Source organism: Nymphalis io, chromosome 4, assembly GCF_905147045.1.
Source record: "Nymphalis io chromosome 4, ilAglIoxx1.1, whole genome shotgun sequence".
Lineage (NCBI taxonomy): Eukaryota > Metazoa > Arthropoda > Insecta > Lepidoptera > Nymphalidae > Nymphalis > Nymphalis io.
The window spans coordinates 10,977,325-10,995,711 of NC_065891.1; the positions used below are offsets into that span (position 1 = coordinate 10,977,325).

The 18,387-nt window shown below is 31.7% G+C and overlaps 1 protein-coding gene and 1 long non-coding RNA gene across 2 annotated transcripts; both read right to left on the minus strand.

Moving 5' to 3' along the window:
• Nucleotides 1-11,306: 11,306 nt before the first annotated feature.
• Nucleotides 11,307-12,492, minus strand: LOC126781876 (gallerimycin-like). The gene is made up of 2 exons (XM_050506999.1): nucleotides 12,415-12,492; nucleotides 11,307-11,932 (listed from the first exon to the last, which is right to left on the minus strand). The coding sequence occupies exons 1-2, from the start codon at nucleotides 12,482-12,484 to the stop codon at nucleotides 11,769-11,771; spliced, it is 234 nt and encodes a 77-aa protein (XP_050362956.1). The 5' UTR covers nucleotides 12,485-12,492; the 3' UTR covers nucleotides 11,307-11,768.
• A 3,839-nt stretch (nucleotides 12,493-16,331) lies between these two features.
• Nucleotides 16,332-17,739, minus strand: LOC126781877 (uncharacterized). The gene is made up of 2 exons (XR_007670714.1): nucleotides 17,307-17,739; nucleotides 16,332-16,714 (listed from the first exon to the last, which is right to left on the minus strand). It is a non-coding gene; the product is annotated as an uncharacterized LOC126781877 (long non-coding RNA).
• Nucleotides 17,740-18,387: the final 648 nt, after the last annotated feature.

The following is an 18,387-nucleotide window of genomic DNA, read 5'->3' on the forward strand; positions in this document are numbered from 1 at the left end:
TCTAACAATATATATATCGTTTCGCAAATTTTACGCAAACTAATTTTTATTTCAGTCTATTTATTGTAATGTTTTTCTCCTATCGGTCAGTTAAGTGTCACTTTTAACTAAAGGTGGTCGTATTCGTGTACTAAGGTCATAAAGTGCGCAAATAAAATGATTTTCTATTTTTTTAACTTTCTTGTCGTATTGTTAGTCTTTATGAATGTTGGATTTAAAGGTAATTTTTTTTCCGAATTTGACTAAATTATATACACATATGTGAATGTCCACATGTATAACTTGGTATGGCTATGGATTTTTTTAATTGCATTTTATTGGAATTATATAGTTGCTTTAATCACTTTTCCTTGTATAATATATAATTTTATATATATATTAAAAACAAAATGCTCTTTAAAACATTTTTATGCAAATAATTATATTGTTATTGTAATTTAATAAAACAAATCGTTGTGTTACTGTAATGTTAACCTTTTTACTTCTTCGTATTTAATATATAAAAGTTCGTTAAAGTTAGTTTTCTAAACTATGATTATTTTATCCGGAACGTTTTGATTGTGCTTATATAATACGATTATAAAAAAAAAATACAGTTAGGTACTATGATTTAAATATCAATAATGTTGCAAATTAAAAACTTGTATTAGTATACTTTTCGTTGTATTGTAGTAATTGTACCTATGGTTGTCTCTAGTCTCCACGTTACCTTTAAAAACGATGAGAAAGGAAATTCCTATTTTTAACAAGATACGCGTATGAGTTCTATATTGCAATTTATATTACAGTCCGTAAATATCTCACTGTAGGGCAAAAGTCTTTTTTTTTTGAAGTGCCCCTAAAGCTAGCAAAATTTCAGATTTCACTCGCGCGTCCCTTACATGCCACTTTCGTGACGCTATCTCATTTTTATGCTTTCAACGAACGGCATTAAAAAAAAACTACTATTTTTTTTTTCGTCTCGCACATATTTTAAAAATACTCTGAAGAATACTATGGACTCAATCGAATGTGTGTTTATTTTTTGTCGATTATTTTTGTCTTATAATATTAAGCATTAATTTTAGGTAATAACTTTTACGTATAAGAATAGATTATATTTACATACTTAAAAAAGCTTACTAGTTTTGAAAAAGAAAAAGGTGTTTGGTTTTGTAATAAACTGTCAATAATATTATTATTCCTATATGTAAGTAATTTCATAATTGAATTGAACGAAATCGATGTTACGGTTGATAAGTTGACAATTCATAATTAACCGTTTTTATAATACTAGCGAAAACCAATTTAATAGTCAATTTTCAAACTTTATTCATTCATGTCACCTATATATATGAAATAAGAAATATGATTAAATGTTATATAATAATGATTACTTTCAGTATAGTATAATTCAAGTGTTTTTTTTAACATATTTATCCACTCAAACGCCAACCGACATTTGGGCTACTACAAGTTAATTAAATAAAATTAGTTATCGTTTGCAAACTGCAATTTAACATATTTTAATTTATACAACATAATGATAACCGTTCCAAATGCGCGCGCGCGGTCGCCTGAAGCTGCTTTGATGTGGTCTCAAAAATAGACAATGAGTGGTTCGCCCCGCAGCACGTTCGAGCGCGATAATGTTCGAGCACGACAATGTTCGAGCGCGACAATGTTCGAGCGCGACAATGTTCGAGCGCGACAATGTTCGAGCGCGACAATGTTCGAGCTGCCGCGTGCGGCGACCCCGTCTCCATAGCGCACGGCTGCCAAGCGAGCCAATGTTCGAGGGTTTGCCGCGCGAAATGTATAGGCAGCTTTAAACTGTAGATCCGGAGGTACTAGGTTAACAATATTACACAAGGACAATATTATTCTCATTCCATTCTTATAAACATGCACCAGTATTATTGCTTAGTCGATAATGAAATTTCCAATTATGTTGTATATAATCTCTGTTTCAATTCAGTAATTATATAAATATATATTCACAAATGCTTTTGTTAATCAAGTTTTTTTGTAATACCGTCTATTTATTTGCGCACTCTGTATATTAATTGTAACTAATTTATTAAGTTTATTTATTTCTCCTCGAAGTGATTGTAATCTTGAGAAATAAAGTGATTTTAAACCGTAAACCGTAATAATATTAATTTCAATCAATAAGTGATTATGATAATGTCATTAAGTGTCAATATGTAACATTAACTAAAACAATAATTGAAGCATTAAAATAATACATAATATGTAACGCATTATTTAAAATCTGCATGTTGCTTTGATAGTTGTTATGTATTGGATATATCTTATTTCAGACGTGGACACAGCTAAAGAAAAAAATGATCCCTGCAGTTATAACTACAAAAGTTATTGTGAAACCACTGGACATTGCATACATGGAATATGTACTACAAAATAAGCTCGTCCTCATGTATCATATTATATTGTTTTATACATTTTCATTGTATAATAACTTTTCAAGGTCAACAAAATTATAAATACAAATAAAAAGATGTGGTGATTAACCTTTTTTGTTTGTATGCTTCGACTATTAGCTAGAATTATAACTTTTTAAATAGGGAGAAGCCATGTATTATTTTTATGTTGAGGCTTAATTGGGTAAGCTCAAATTTGTTGTAGACATTAACTTACGCACTACTATTGAATATATTTAAAATAACAGCTTTTCGCATGTTAATATATAATTTCATAATTTGGGAGATCTAATATTAGATATTTGAGTAGTTGCTTAGGGATGATACCTGTTGTAGAAAGGAATATTTTATAATTTCTACATATTTGGGTACTTGGTTGTAGGGCTTTGTGCAACTTTGTCTGAGTTGGTACCACCCACTCATTAGATATACTACCGCAAAACAGCAATATTTATAGCAGGGTTAAAGGGTGTGTGAGTCATTGTAACTAAAAGCACGAGGGACTATTATTATACCATCTTAGTTTCCAAGGTTGTTGGCGCATTGGCGATGTAAGGGGTGCCTACTTACCATCAGGTGGCCCATTTGCAAGTCCATCTAGCTATTCTATAAAAAAAAGTATAATCACGCTCGTAGAAGCATTAACGTTTGCAAATAATTAATTAATAATGTTTTTAAAATTGTTAAATGGAGTGCAATACATTATAAAATGATATCGAATGATAATCGCACAATTTTTGAATATTTACATATATTTTATATAAAACTGTTAGTAATTACCAATAAAAGCGGATTACATATTCAGTGTAGTTAATATCATTAGTGTTATTTATAACTAGCCAACCCGCTCGACAGACGTCAAACATAAATTATGACCATTGGTAACAACTTGGTATCTAATTGTAGTAAATAGTAACCGATCCCTAGATAAAAGTAATAAGATCACTTTACAATTAACTATGTACTTAGTTACAAAACTAACCAAACTTTAAGCATTAACTTCCCATTTAAAAATTATTTTAGTAAAGCTAATTTTGACAAATTTCCAATTTATGATTTCGATTGTATGCGAGTGTAAGTTTGTGCGTGTGTGAGTCTGTGTATGTATTTATATTATTTATTATACACTAAAAACTTTTTCTTTTACCGAGCTTATGATTCTTATGAGTCTTCCCGGTGTGTCGGTCTCGGTATAAACTTGGACAAGACCATGTCATGTTCAATAGGCATGTGGTGCCGGGACCGTTATACGTCGAGGGGAAACCTCTCGAAGTTGTTAGTGAATATACCTACCTAGGACAGATAATACAAGTCGGTAGGAACAACTTCGAGAAGGAAGCCGATCGAAGAATTCGCTTGGGATGGGCAGCATTTGGGAACCTTCGTCAAGTCCTCAAGTCGTCTATACCGCAATGTTTGAAGACGAAAGTCTTCAACCAATGCGTCTTACCTGCCATGACATACGGTGCCGAAACGTGGACACTAATTGCGGGACTAGTCCACAAATTCAAAGTCGCTCAGCGTGCTATGGAGCGAACTATGCTCGGAGTATCTTTGAAGGATAAGATCAGAAATGAGATTATCCGGAAAAGAACCGGAGTCACCGACATAGCTTGCAAAATTAGCAGGCTGAAGTGGCAGTGGGCTGGTCACGTATGTCGTAGGACCGATGGCCGTTGGAGCAGACGAGTCCTAGAGTGGAGACCGCGAATCGGCAAGCGCAGCGTAGGGCGCCCTCCAGCCAGGTGGACCGACGACCTTAAGAAGGTGGCGGGCACCAACTGGATGCGGAAGGCGGAGGACAGGGAGCTTTGGCGCACCTTGGGAGAGGCCTATGTTCAGCAGTGGACAACGATTGGCTGTTGATTGATTTGATTTGATTTGATTTGATTGAGCTTATGATTAATTGATAAAATTGATTTAAAAATTTACAAATAGATGAATAATAATATCTTCAATTAGTTGTCAAACGTAAAGTTGATAACAAGGGAAGAATACAACCAAAACTAAATTTGTTCGTTATTAAAAATAAAATGAAAATACAAGCCTGAGGGAGTTTGGTTTATAAAGAACTCCTGTCAGTAGAAAAGAGATGTGAGTTTAATCTGGATCCTAACACGTTTCTTCAAAATATGTTGTATACGAGTATTTTTTATCAATTTGATAAAAGTTAAGTATAATCTCTGCTTAACAACCTTAAAGAATCACTAGATGCTGATGAACTCGATAAAAAAGAATGCACTTCATTACAGGCAACGTATGATAAACTAATAAACCAACTGAAAACGGTAATTAGACAAACACAAACAGCAAGAAAGAAATTTCACCTAACACTAAACAACTACTGCAGGAACGTAAGAAACTTTTACAGCACAGAGAAAATAATGATAACCGTAAAAAAATAAAAGAAATAAGCAAAACGATTAGTTAATAAATTCGGAAAGAAAGGAAAACCAAACGGTAAACTACTATAAAAAACTATATACAAAAAACATGAGGAAAGGCATGGAAGAAATTGAATGACAAAAAAGATTGGATACTAAATATGAAAATGCAAGATAGGAAAACTGCAAGCTAGGGATCGGAAATACTAAAAGTTGCTACTGAATTTTACCGGAAATTATATCAAAGTCAAACATTGGAACAAGCAATAATAGAATACGATGCTCAAACTGACGGAGAACAAATACCTGATATATTAAAAGAAGAAACTGACAAAGCAATTAGTTCACAAAAAGCTGATAGAACACCCGGATCAGACCTCATTACAAATGAACTATTAAAAATTACGTTACCAGTGATTGCACCAAAGCTCACGGAAATATTTAACGAAATTGTAAAGACTGAAAAGATCCCCAAGGATTGGACTAAGTCGACAGTTAATTTTGCTACATAAAAAAAGGTGATAAAGGAAATATAGCAAACTATAGACCCATTAGTTTAATGTCTAATGTTTATAAGGTATTTTCAAAAATTTTACTGTCTAGAATTACCGATATCCTTGAAGAAAATAAAAAAAAGCCTAAGGAATAGGCGGGATTCCGTAGCAAATTTTCAACCATAGATCATATACACGTCCTTAGACAAATAATGCAAAAAGCTAAAGAATATAACATTATAATATTTACTATCTAGGGTTTGTCGACTTCACCAAACCATTCAACACATTGGAACACGGCTTCATCTGGGACGCATTGGCTACACAAGGCATAGAAACAAAATACCTACGAATTCTTAAAAACATTTACACGAATAGTACTGAGCAAGTCAAGCTAGAATATACATATAGGAGAAGAATTTCCGATTAAGCGAGGTGTACGACAAGGAGACCCTATCTCACTTAAGCTATTTTCAGCCATCCTAGAAATGATATTTAGGAATCTAGAATGGGCAAACAAAGGTCTAAACATAAATGAGAAAAGCCTTATTTAATTTTATTTGCAGACAGTCCGAAGACCCTGGAAACAATGTTGCAACAGCTAACGGAACAAAAACAAAAATAACGTCAAATTCTTCGCAAACAGAGATCATAAAAATAAATAATGAGCAAATAGAATACGTACAGGAGTATATATACTTGGGACAGCTAATATCTACCGAACAATGCATGCGAAAAGAAATAGAAAGAAGAATCGCTAATAGTTGGAAACGTTATTGGTCACTTAGTGAAATTATGAAGAACAAAGAAATGCCTATGAAAGAAAAAAGGAAAACATATAATATGTGTATTCTACCATGTTTACTGTATGGGTGTCAAACCTGGGCATTGACAGAACAATTAGGAAACAGAATAAAAATTTGTCAAAACGAAATAGAGGGAAGTACGACAGGAGTTAAAAGAATAGACAGAGAAAAATTAATAAACATAATGTAAATTAAAATTTAACGATATACGAGGTACACATCATATAAACAACTAAAGTGGAGATGGGCAGGACATATGATGAGAGAAAAGAAAGAAAAATGGAGAAGGCTAGTAACGGAATGGTACTCCCGAGATGGCAAAAGAAACAGAGGTAGATAGACTATGAGATTAGAGGACGACATTAAAAAAGTAGCGGGTCCAACATGGACTCGCTAAGCAAAACACAGGATAGAATGGAAATCTTTAGAGGAAGCATTTGTCAGAAGCTGTAGGAGATTAACGACCGTGAGCCGATATCTTACTTTAAAAGCTTAGGACACATCAAAAAGGAAAAAAAAAATTATTATAATTATTCGTATAAATAAGAACAGCAATAAAGACTTTATTATTATTATTATGTATAAATATATATAAATTTCATTAAATTATGATCAAAAACTAATTTCACGAAATGTCAATATCAATGTGATACATATGCTAAAAAGCTGCGGTTGTTTAATTACAACCTCATGATCAAATTTGTTACGTGAAATAATGATATTCATTGTTTACAAGGTAAATTAACGTTATTGGCAGTATTTATTTATACTTTATTTTATTTATACTTTATTGTACACCACAAAGAGAAAAATACAAAACATGGATACAACCTAAATAAAAGTACAATTATGGCGACCTTATCGCTACATAGCAATCTCTTTCAGGCAGCCAACGGTGTAAAGTAACTGATTGGATATGAGGAAGGCGGTGTTGTAATATATATAAATAAAATAACATTAATCTATAATTAAAACAAACTAATAAATAAATGTAAATATAAAATACACATATTACATATCAATAAATAAATTATATTATCAATACATATAAAATTACGAGTATATAATATAAATGCATACTATATACAGTAACAACGAATAAAACGATAAGTCCTCAAACATAACAAGAAAGAAAAAAGAAAAAAAAATACAAAAAATACTAAAATAAAAGAAATTATTGGTGATAAGGCATTTGAGACAAAAAGTGATCTTTTACAAGTTTTTTTAAAATATCTATGGATTTGGCCTCCCGGATATTTAAAGGAAGGTCGTTCCAGAGCTTAATAGCCTGAATTGTAATAGAACAGTATTTTAACAAAAAAACTTTTTTTTTTAAATAATACGTTTCCTCTTAGCTGCCCATACCTTTCGATTATATTCTTTTGGCTTACGATTATTTTGTTTGCCTCTCTATCACAAATCGCTTAATGTGACAGTGAAAACAAAGTTATGGCATTCTAATTCCGTCAAATTGCGGTAAATTCTCCTATTTTTATTATATATATATATATATATTATATTTATTTATGTATGTATTTATTATAGTATATATATATATATATATATTTATATTTATATTATATATAATAGTATGTATGTATTATGTATGTAGTAGTGTATGTAGTATATAGGTATACTGGCTTGTACCCTTCCCATTTATAAATATTATGATCCTCTGCCCAAAGGTTGCCTGGAAGAGATCGCTGCTTAGCGATAAGGCTGCCTGTTGCACCTCATGCAACTTTTTTTTTTTTGTTTAAAAATTGTAATTTTTAGTTTTAAGTTTGGGTGCAATAAAGTTTCAAAATAAATAAAATAAATAAATAAATTTGTTTGCGTTGCAATGCGTTTATTTGATTAGCCTAAGATGATTACGACTCCAGCAATAAATTCCTTTTTTATATCATAGGTAGGCAGGCAAGGTAAATAGCTCACCTGATGGTAAGTGATCACCACCGCTCATAGACATTGACACCGTAAGTAATACTAATCATCACTTATTGTTATGTCCCTAGTCCCTCACTACAGGCAGTAGTTACACTGACTCAGTCATCCTTCCATCACGAACACTACAATTCCAAGTATTACTGGCTTCCAGTAAATTATGTGATGAGTTGGTGGTATCTAACTAGACGGACTTGCACCAAGCCCTACCACCAAGTAAGACTCTTAGATAAAATATAATGTCAAATTGATTCTATACCTTTTATTAAATCGACGTGTTAGAGCCTTGATCATGCTCGCCTAGGTGAGTAACATATATTTAATCTTTCTGGAGAATTAGCTAGGTACAAAATCATGGCGTGATATGGCAGTTAGACATAATACATTCTAATGTTTTAATGAAAGATGTAGACATCATTTTACTATTTTTGAGTATACATTGATCCGTAAAAAGATTACCCATATATAGTTTCAGTATTATCAAAATATAACAGTAACAGTAACAGTAACAGCCTGTTAATGTCCCACTGCTGGGCTAAGGCCTCCTCTCCCTTTTGAGGAGAAGGTTGTGGAGCTTATTCCGCCACGCTGCTCCAATGCGGGTTGGTAGAATACACATGTGGCAGAAATTCAATGAAATTAGACACATGCAGGTTTCCTCACGATGTTTTCCTTCACCGTTAAGCACGAGATGAATTATAATCACAAATTAAGCACATGAAAATACAGTGGTGCTTGTCCGGGTTTGAACCCACGATCGTCGGTTAAGATTGACGCGTTCTAACCACTAGGCCATCTCGGCTTAGAAAGAAATATACATGATCATATTAATATATCGTATATAGACGAATCGAGAACGACATACTTATTGATGTAGGTAAATAAAATGGTGTTCTTTTTATGAGAGTAGCATAACATTTGAATAATTCACAAACAAATCCTCTCTCAAAAGCTAGTAATTAAGTTATAAATTATGCATAACACAACTGAAAATACAGTGGTGCTTGCCCGGGTTTGAACCCACGATCATCGGATAAGATTCACGCGTTCTAACCACTGGACCATCTCGGCTTTTTACTGGGCCATCTCGGCTTTTTTCAAAATCAAAATATGTATATATTTATTTTCAACAGATTGAGGTGATTAAGCAAATGTTGCTTCGTTACTATTATATATAACTAATAGTTATTGAACTTATATTTTGAAAATCATTAGTGGAGCTAATAATTTTGATTAATTAATTTATTATAGTTAAATTAATTATTGTGGTTGTGGTTTTTTCATGCATTTCAGTTTACACACTGCGCCGAGTACAACTAAATTGAATAAAAGCAAGCAAATAATTATGATAGTTGTGGTTCTAAGTCGTTAACTCATCATATTGAAACATTATTATTGGATAGCTAAAAATCGCTATTTAATAAACATGACACAAGCACCAAGCGAGGCCTATATTATTTTTAAAAATAGGTCAATTCACCCTTAAATAATTAATAAGGCCGTGCAAATCAAGTTTTAATACAGGGACTTTAAAAATGCATTCGGTATTTCAGAGCATATTCATTTGTGGTCAAACGAGAAGTTTACGTTCTTTCATGGGCGGTGTCGATATAAGAATAATTAAGATGTAAAAATATCAAAGAGCTACGAATCTTTTTTTTAATGCTGTTTTTAGGTGGACGGACAGATAGGCCACCTGATGGTAAGGACACCACCGCACGTAGAACAATGACTATGTAAGAAATATTGACCATTCCATACATCAACAATATAAAATCAACCTTGGAAACTAAGATGTTATATCCCTTGTGCCTTTAGTTAAACTGGTTCACTCACTCTTCTAATCGGAACACAATACAGAGTATTCCTATTTGGAGGTAGAATATCTGATTAGTGGTACCCGGACGGTTTGGTACAAAATCCTACTATCAAGTGAAGATATCTTCAGAAGTATTTATGAAGAATATGTCTCGTTGAACTTTGTCGCTGAATTACACAGAATGGCTTATTATGAATAGCTTCGGCTTTCTGCCGGATACCAGGAATTCAAAAGAAAAGTTAGTAAGCGCAGTGCTGAGGGTAATAAAAGGCGTTTCGTTAATAGAGCGAGGGTAGACTATATTCTTGAAATTGACCGTGATATCGGTCGCTTAGTTTTCGATCGGTTATTTGGGCTTAAAATAGCAGATGATTCCGGTTGGCATAATGGTATAAAGAGTTTTTTGTGGCTGTTGTGTTTTGTGATACTGGCAGTAAACCATCAGACTAATAAACAGATTAAGAACATTGACTGGCTAACCGCGTACCGACACATGGTTAATATACATGGAATATCTAAAAATGTTAATGTTGCTGCTTAAAAACATGGAATTTATTATATATGACATATAGCAACGAAGAATATACAGTATACGTGCAATTCACACACAAAGGAGTATGGAATGACGGCGGAGAGAGGGCATGACGGCATAAGAGAGCGTCATCACGTTTGCTGTCACGGCATACGAAGGTTACCCCCAAGGCGCGACAATAGACTGGATTTTTGCTTTGCAAAGGAAACTTCTAAATAGCTGTAATCAGCGACTCGAAATTCATGATGTTGAAGATGGTTTTACTTTATAATTAGCTTATTTACAACGGTGTAGAATAAAATTGTAATAAAAGATTATTTAAAATATGTGACGTAAGAATAACAATAACATTTTTATACTATAAAGAAATATATTTTATTAGTGATTAGATTTTTTTTTAAATGTAAAGAACTTACGAGTACTTATTAATTTAATCTTCTTCAAACATATTACTTCTATTAAATATTTATTCAACACAGTATTTTATACTTCGATATCGGGTAAGTAAATATTTAGTGTAGCTTAGGCATGGCTTAAGCTCTTCATCATCACGACCTACAGAGCTGAATAATTTAAACCACACAGACTATGTAGTGGTTACATTATAAGCAGACAGTGCCTTATATTATAAATATCTGTGTGTATATTGTACTGCCAACATGATCATGAGAGAAAACAAATGTCAACATTATGTGTTATATACAGACAAGATGCGAGCATATAGTATATATCACTAGCGGTGTTGCATGTGTGACAACTTGTAAATAAATAAAAAATTGAAGAATAATAAATATTTATTAATACAGCTATTTATGTTATTTGTTGTAAAAATATTCTATAAAACTAATATTATCATTTACGTTTTTCAATGCAACCAGCATTAATAATTATGTTATATCTTGATTTGATACATTTCAATGTCATATAAATAACGTCATTTAAAAAACACCGATGGTTTATTAATTCATGTTCGTATTTAACCTTTTGCTTGTGAACAGATTTTTGTGATTTGTTGCATTGTTTTCAGTATTGGACATTGTTCAGTTATATTTGAAGCTAACATACAGGCATTTTTGAGCCATTTTTTTTACATAGAATTTGACAAAAATCGTTATAATAGAATATAAGTATTTATTTTTTATTTTATTTTAATTTTCTGTAAGAAGGGGCAAACGAGCAGGAAGGTCACTTGATGAAAAATGACTACCACCGCTCATGGACATCTGCAACGCCCGAGGGCTTGCAGGTGTGTTGCCGGCCTTTAAAGAATGAGTACGCTCTTTACTTGAAGGTTGACATATCGGTTTTGATAAATATAAGCGAAATTACTTTTAAAATTAAATTTTCTTAATTTCAATTTGCTTGACTATCGCAAACATTGACATCCGTTGATGGTGCAGTATCCGCCATTTTTGTATCCTCGTTGCTTGCAGTTGGCAATACATTCGTAAAACACGCATCCAGGGGGAGGTTTCACATGAATCGTGACTGGTTTAACTATTTGTCGTTTCCGAACATTGTGGACGGTACCTGTAAGTTATACAAAAGTTTTTATATACGTGTTTATATATTTCATAATACTATTGATATATAAAAATTACAATAACAGTCTGTAAAAAGGCCACTACTCGGCTAAGGTCTTCTCTCCACTTGAGGAGAAGATTTAGAGCTTATTTAACCATGCTGCTCCGATGCGGTTTGGTGGGAAAATTTTCTCCACAATGTTTAACTTCATCGCTGAGCACAATATGAATTATAAACATAAATGAAGTACATATAAACTAAGCGGTGCTTGACCATCTTTAAAACAGCAATCTACAGCTAAGATTCAGTGTTCTTGGCCATTTTGGATTTATCGGTAAAACGCATCAATCCTATAATAAATATTTACTATACTTCACAAAATTGCGCTTTTGTATGTCTACATGCGTATCTTATTTCGCAATGTACTTAGAACAAAATATTGTATATATGTTTGGACTATTTTCGGTATTTAAATATCGTATACTAACTGCCAGTATCACAATACATAGTAGCCACAAATACAACTAGCAAAATTGCAACAACTAAACACGTCTTCATGACCAAATCTCACAATTTCACTGCGAAATTATTGCACTGGGAAAGTTATTTATACATTCCTTATACCAACATGCATTGCCCTCATATTCATACTTTAACAAATCTTAAGAGGGTTACTTAGCGATTTATTCTATTATGTCTAATCCATTGCCGGTCATCTTTATGATGAAACCAAGTCCGACCTGAATAGCACAGTAATGGTTACAGTAATATTATTCGTTGTAATTGTACCGCAGAAAGATGTAAAGCCTGTAAATATCGGACGCAGAGGGAATACCCGGAGTCAATTTCTCTGGCACAGAATTGCATGTGATAAATTTATACCGGTGTTATACAAATTGAGACCATAATATTCCGAGTGCAAAGCTGCGAGTCGTTTGTTAACGTACCTCTTTTGTTTTGTTTTGTTTGAAATTTGTCTGAATTACTTCTGTGATAAGATTAAAGATGGTTTTATTGTTTACCCGAGTTCCACTTTTGAAATCTTGAATGTGTTCCATATTCAGCCAATCTGCGACCGTCTGTTACTTGTGATACATTTGTTGTTGGTAATTAAGGTTGTAAGAGTTATAAGATTGTGAGAGCTGAGATGGCTCAGTGGATATCCACGTGGATAATTAAAGTTCGAATCCGGGCAATAGAGTACTGAATTTACACGTTTCGGGTTCGGTGCTGAGTGAAGAAATCATGAGAAATTCTACATGAATCGAATGACATTCTGTCACAAATCAGCAATAGAGCGGCGTAGTGGAATAAGCTCCAAGCTGTATTCTTTTTAAATGCCGCTGCCCAACAGTTAAGGATAATTTATAAGGGTTATATGGCTAGAAGTTTTTATAGAATCTGTTATTGATTTAGAATATGGTCATAAGCTTTTTTTTTCATTTTGTAATAAAATATATGTTTATGATTCGTATAGATAAAAAACAGGTTTTAAATAAATAATGGCCTTTCAGATACACGGACGTGTATTTATGTCTACTCATGTCAATTTTAATGTTTTGACCTGGGATTGAACCCGGCACCCCGGCACCTCGGAGCAAATAACACAAGTGACTATGAGTAGACAGTTAAGAAAAGTATATTACATACAATTCATTCAGGTGAACACTCCTCTATTAAACCGAAATTTAAAAATATAATAACATATAAATTGTCTTTATTATACTAATATCAAAATAATATATGAAAACTCTTAATGCACGCTGACTGTACCATTTTAAAAATCGTATATTATGTACAGAGAAATATTTATGTATATATATGGTATGGTGTCTGTTCTTATTACATCACAGAATCTACCATCCAGCGACTACATATCATTTTGTCTTATTAATGATAAATTATATTGCAGAAAAAAAGTGTATAAAAAACTGTCCCAATGACAAATTAAAACGTTTAAAAATTCTGTTAGCAGTACTGATCTATTACTATTTTACTAATTGATTTTTATTTTTTCATATGTCAGAGAATAAAGCAAAAAGTAATGTTCAGATTTTAAAGCAATAATTGGTTAAAAGCTTATGATAAGACTTAACTTGAGAATGATTAAAAGATATATTCCAATAAACATTTCATAACCAAGCGCAGCCAATAAAAGAGTTCTATTTTTAGTATTTATCCATATTAACGGGAGTCAGTTTTGAATAACCTATAAATTAGCAGCCGGAGGCGAAGGTGTTATTTATCATTAATGCGATAGTTGGTTATATGAAGCCAAATAATAAAGGTTATTAAGAATCGTCTACAATGTTATTTATGAAAACATTATATTCTCATCAAGTTTCTTCTCGCTCACTAATATAAAAAATAAAGTTAAAAACACGTTGACTTAGGCTATTAAATTATTGAAGGTAAAGGAAAAATTGCGAAATGAATATAATTTTAAGAACTATTTATGTGTAACGTTTCTAGATGTAACGTTTATGAAGCATAAACGTTTTTATTCTGAAACAAATACAGAGTTGAATATGCTTGCTATGAACATTATTTTGATTTGAAATATCAGTGTTATGTACATATATACATGTTTTGTTCTATGACAAGGTGAACGTTCTGTAATACCGCAAGTCAATTAGTCGGTGGTCAATCAATATCTTAGAAACTGGTCCATGACCTCCTTGGACTTGTGACGTTGTTGAAAGGGAAACACCGCTAACATGATTGAATATAAATTCCAGTTATGAATCATTTACGCATTGCATTCATGTGTGTTATTAATATGGGGGGATGTACCTCAATGCAATAATACATACAAGTTGTTAACGGTGACTCTGCTGTGACAATGAATTTGAGATTGTATTATACGATAAAAATGATTATTATTTTATAATATGATGATCGTACAGTTTAGCAGTGACTCTTCACTTTGTTCAAATATACTTCATTATGAAGGTAGAACTCCACGGCTTTACGTATAAAGTTGCTTAGAAATTGATTTGTTACACCATGCTGTGCTTTCTTTTCAGTGTAAATCTATCAAGTTTATAGGTAAATGTTTTAATTATACGTTTTGAATAACCCACTTTATTATTTTTATTATTAATGTTAAAGTTTCCAGATTCCATCCAAAAACATTTTTATAGAGCTAAGCTTTTTAATTAAATCCATAAAGCAAGTAAAATATAGATGATTAGACTGTATTGTCACATATTCTGTTCAGGGCGCATATATACTAAAAAATAAAACAAAAGCCATGTGGTGCGTTTAGACAAAATAGGACTATAAATATCGTTATATTTCGAATGTCGACAAGTCTTGAAAAAAAGATATGTCGATATGACGTGCTTACTTTCGAGGATTGTAGTTTGTGAACAAAAAAAGCGTAAAATTCCAATTCATGTTGAATTGTAAGAATAATTTCTGTACAAGTTCAGTCTACCTATCTCTCTGTCGAATTTCCTCTCGGCTGGAATGGACGGCTCTACCATAAGTGCGTTGTGTAATTTGTCTCGATTGTCGACAATACATCTCTGGTTACATCGAGAATACATCTGAAGCTATTGTTCACACTTCGCTTTGTCGCTTACATAAGCACTATGACTGTAGTACTGATGTAAATGTTGGTCTAGCAAGTTCTAATATTTAGAAATAAATGAAAATGTTAACTCAAGTATTTTAAGATATAGTTGAATTTTCATAAATAAATAATTAATTAAGTTGTCATAATTAAACTGTCTCAGATAAACAATATAATTTATATTAAAGTCTTAGTTAAAATTATAAGTTATATTAGCTACAAATTAAAATTAAAAAAATTGTAAATTAAATTATTGTAGTATTTATTTTCCTGTAAGTAATTCCCTGCTATATATATTTATTCCATTATCATTTTTATTATTCTTAAAATGTATGTTTGTAATGTTTCAATAGGTATAAAAATAACTAATGAACCGCTTTTTTATATTCTTTTGATTATTTTATTTTATTAAGTATTAGGACCTAGCAAGTTAGGACTTAACATCGGGTGGCCCAAACGAGGTTAAGTAGTTAAACCGCCCATAGACTTGGCAGTTTGGCAGTGGCCTTACATCGCCAATGCGCCACCAATCATGGGAACTAAGATGTTATTTGTCTTGTGCATGTAGGTACACTAACACACAAAAAACAAAAATACTTTAGTCTACTGTAATATAACTATATATACTGTAATATACTGTAAATAAAATTAAACCTCTTGATTTTTTTTAATAAATAAGGCAATACTGTACTGGATTATATAAAACTATAAGTGATATGAGAGCCAAATTAAAATACTAAAATAACGATTCAAAAGAGCTTCTGAATCTATTTGAATAAAGTATATTTTGACTTTGACTTTGTTTTGTATTAAAGGGTAAAGACAAGGTAATTTAATCTATAATTTTCATTCAATGCATACTTATTTATTGAAAGATTTTAAAACTAATTTTCAACAGCACAATTTGATTATTTCATATCATTATTCGAAGTGAATGCGCGAAATGAAATTGATTACAAAGCGAATATTTCAAATAAATGAACATGATAAATTTATACAAAAATAAACCCTAAATGGTTAGTGTTGTATGATAATATTGTTTATAATCCGTTGAGTTTGCTTAAACCATCAATAGCATCGGCATCCGTTGAAAGCGCAGTATCCTCCTCTAAAGCCTCTCCTTCTACAGTTTGATGAGCACTCCCAAAGCTGGCAAGAGGGAAGTCGTTCGTTCACCAATTGACTTTTTTGCAAATTATGCTCTTGCTCATCTAAAAGAAAATGTAATTCTAATTTAATAAATTGTAAAAATTTCACACAAGTCTACATAACTGCATCTAATTGAAAGTATTAGTATATAAGTAATATATCACAGAAAATAATGTACACGAAAAGAAAATAGTAGTCAAAAGGTAAATGGTACTAGGATTCTTTCGACCATACCATGCGATCACGATTTGTACAGTAACTATTTTTAATTTTTATTTGTATATATTGAATGTAAATAATATTAAATAAATATAAAGGCGTTTAATAATTTGTAATTAAATTGTACAGGATTAAATCAGTGTCAGTGTAACAATGTATCATTTTTTATTGTTATTAAATTCAAATAAATTGGCAAACAAACAACAAAACAGAAAAACTAAGTTATAAGTACATCTTACATTTTTATAATAGTAATATTAATGATATCAATTTATAATAAAAAACAGCCTAGCTGAGGCTACGATTTTTTCACCATATTATTAAAGTCACACTGTTAACTCTTTTTTATGGCTATTTACTTTAACTTTGTTATTGTTAATTTTTGGTGAATACAGTTATTTTATTATTATTATTAATTAATAAGAAAACACTCACTTGAAACTTCCTCGCTTTGCGCGAAAGTGGCAAAAGCCACCACCAAGAGAACAGCGAAAACAAAACACGCCTTCATATTTCTGTCTTACAGTTTTGTATGATATTATGGATTTAAATGACAACTTTATATATTCCCTATATGCAGCGATAACAGTATTCCGAGCACATTACTTTGGGTTTGCAAACAGTGTTTGATATATCTTATCGCTTTGTTTCAAGTACATTACTACACACGTATGTAATAAAATTATGTTTATTGTAATAGACATGGTAATGGATAAGACTTAAACGTAAATTTTATTTCGCAAATAAAGAATGGTAAGCCGTGCCTGTTCGGAAGAGAGAATCTCAGAACCCCGAACTTATTTGTTAGAATTAATTTATTTATCCGGCTTACAATTAATTTATTACTTTTGCGACTCAAGTGCAAGCTTTGTTTTCTATTGCAAGCAATGCATTTGAATAACATCGGAGACAAGATTTCTATTTATAATTACTCATTATTATTTGTTCACGAGTCGCTTTTCAGAACTATCGAGTGGGCTCTTTGTTAAGAATGTTATTTTCATCAAGTAAGTTGTGTACATTTTCCTGTTACGTTCTATTTTATTGGAAATTACATTTTTATTATTGTAAGAGACTTAGATATATATTAGATATATATAGGATTTAGTTGAAAAACCGGACAGCTCTTGCAACTTTGGTCGGATGGATTTCCTACATTGTTATATAATTTTTATTTTTATTTATTTTAATCAGGCCTTTTTTATTTATTGCAATTAAATGTATGTTTGTGTCACAGATATGTCTGAATAAATATAGACACTCGATTATAATATTTATATCAAAAATTGTTGGACGATGAGAGAAAGATCATGCACGTCCTGTGCAAAGGCTTTTCGTACAATGCGAGTTAAGGGAACGATTTAAAGGAATTGAATATATAAAAATATGCAGTTCTATAAGCTATCCACTTGACTATTTATTAACGAGGAAACTATTATGTATGATATATTGATTTTATGGTAATTCACATAATATACAATCTCTGCCAGATAAATAGAGGTTAGTAAAACTCGTC

Excerpts from the sequence above, each read along its gene's own strand:
- LOC126781876 (XM_050506999.1), bottom strand. The coding sequence starts at position 12,484 with ATGAAGACGTGTTTAGTTGTTGCAATTTTGCTAGTTGTATTTGTGGCT. Across the intron at positions 11,933-12,414 it reads TATGTATTGTGATACTGGCA|GTACCGTCCACAATGTTCGG; the intron begins GTTAGTATACGA and ends TATAACTTACAG.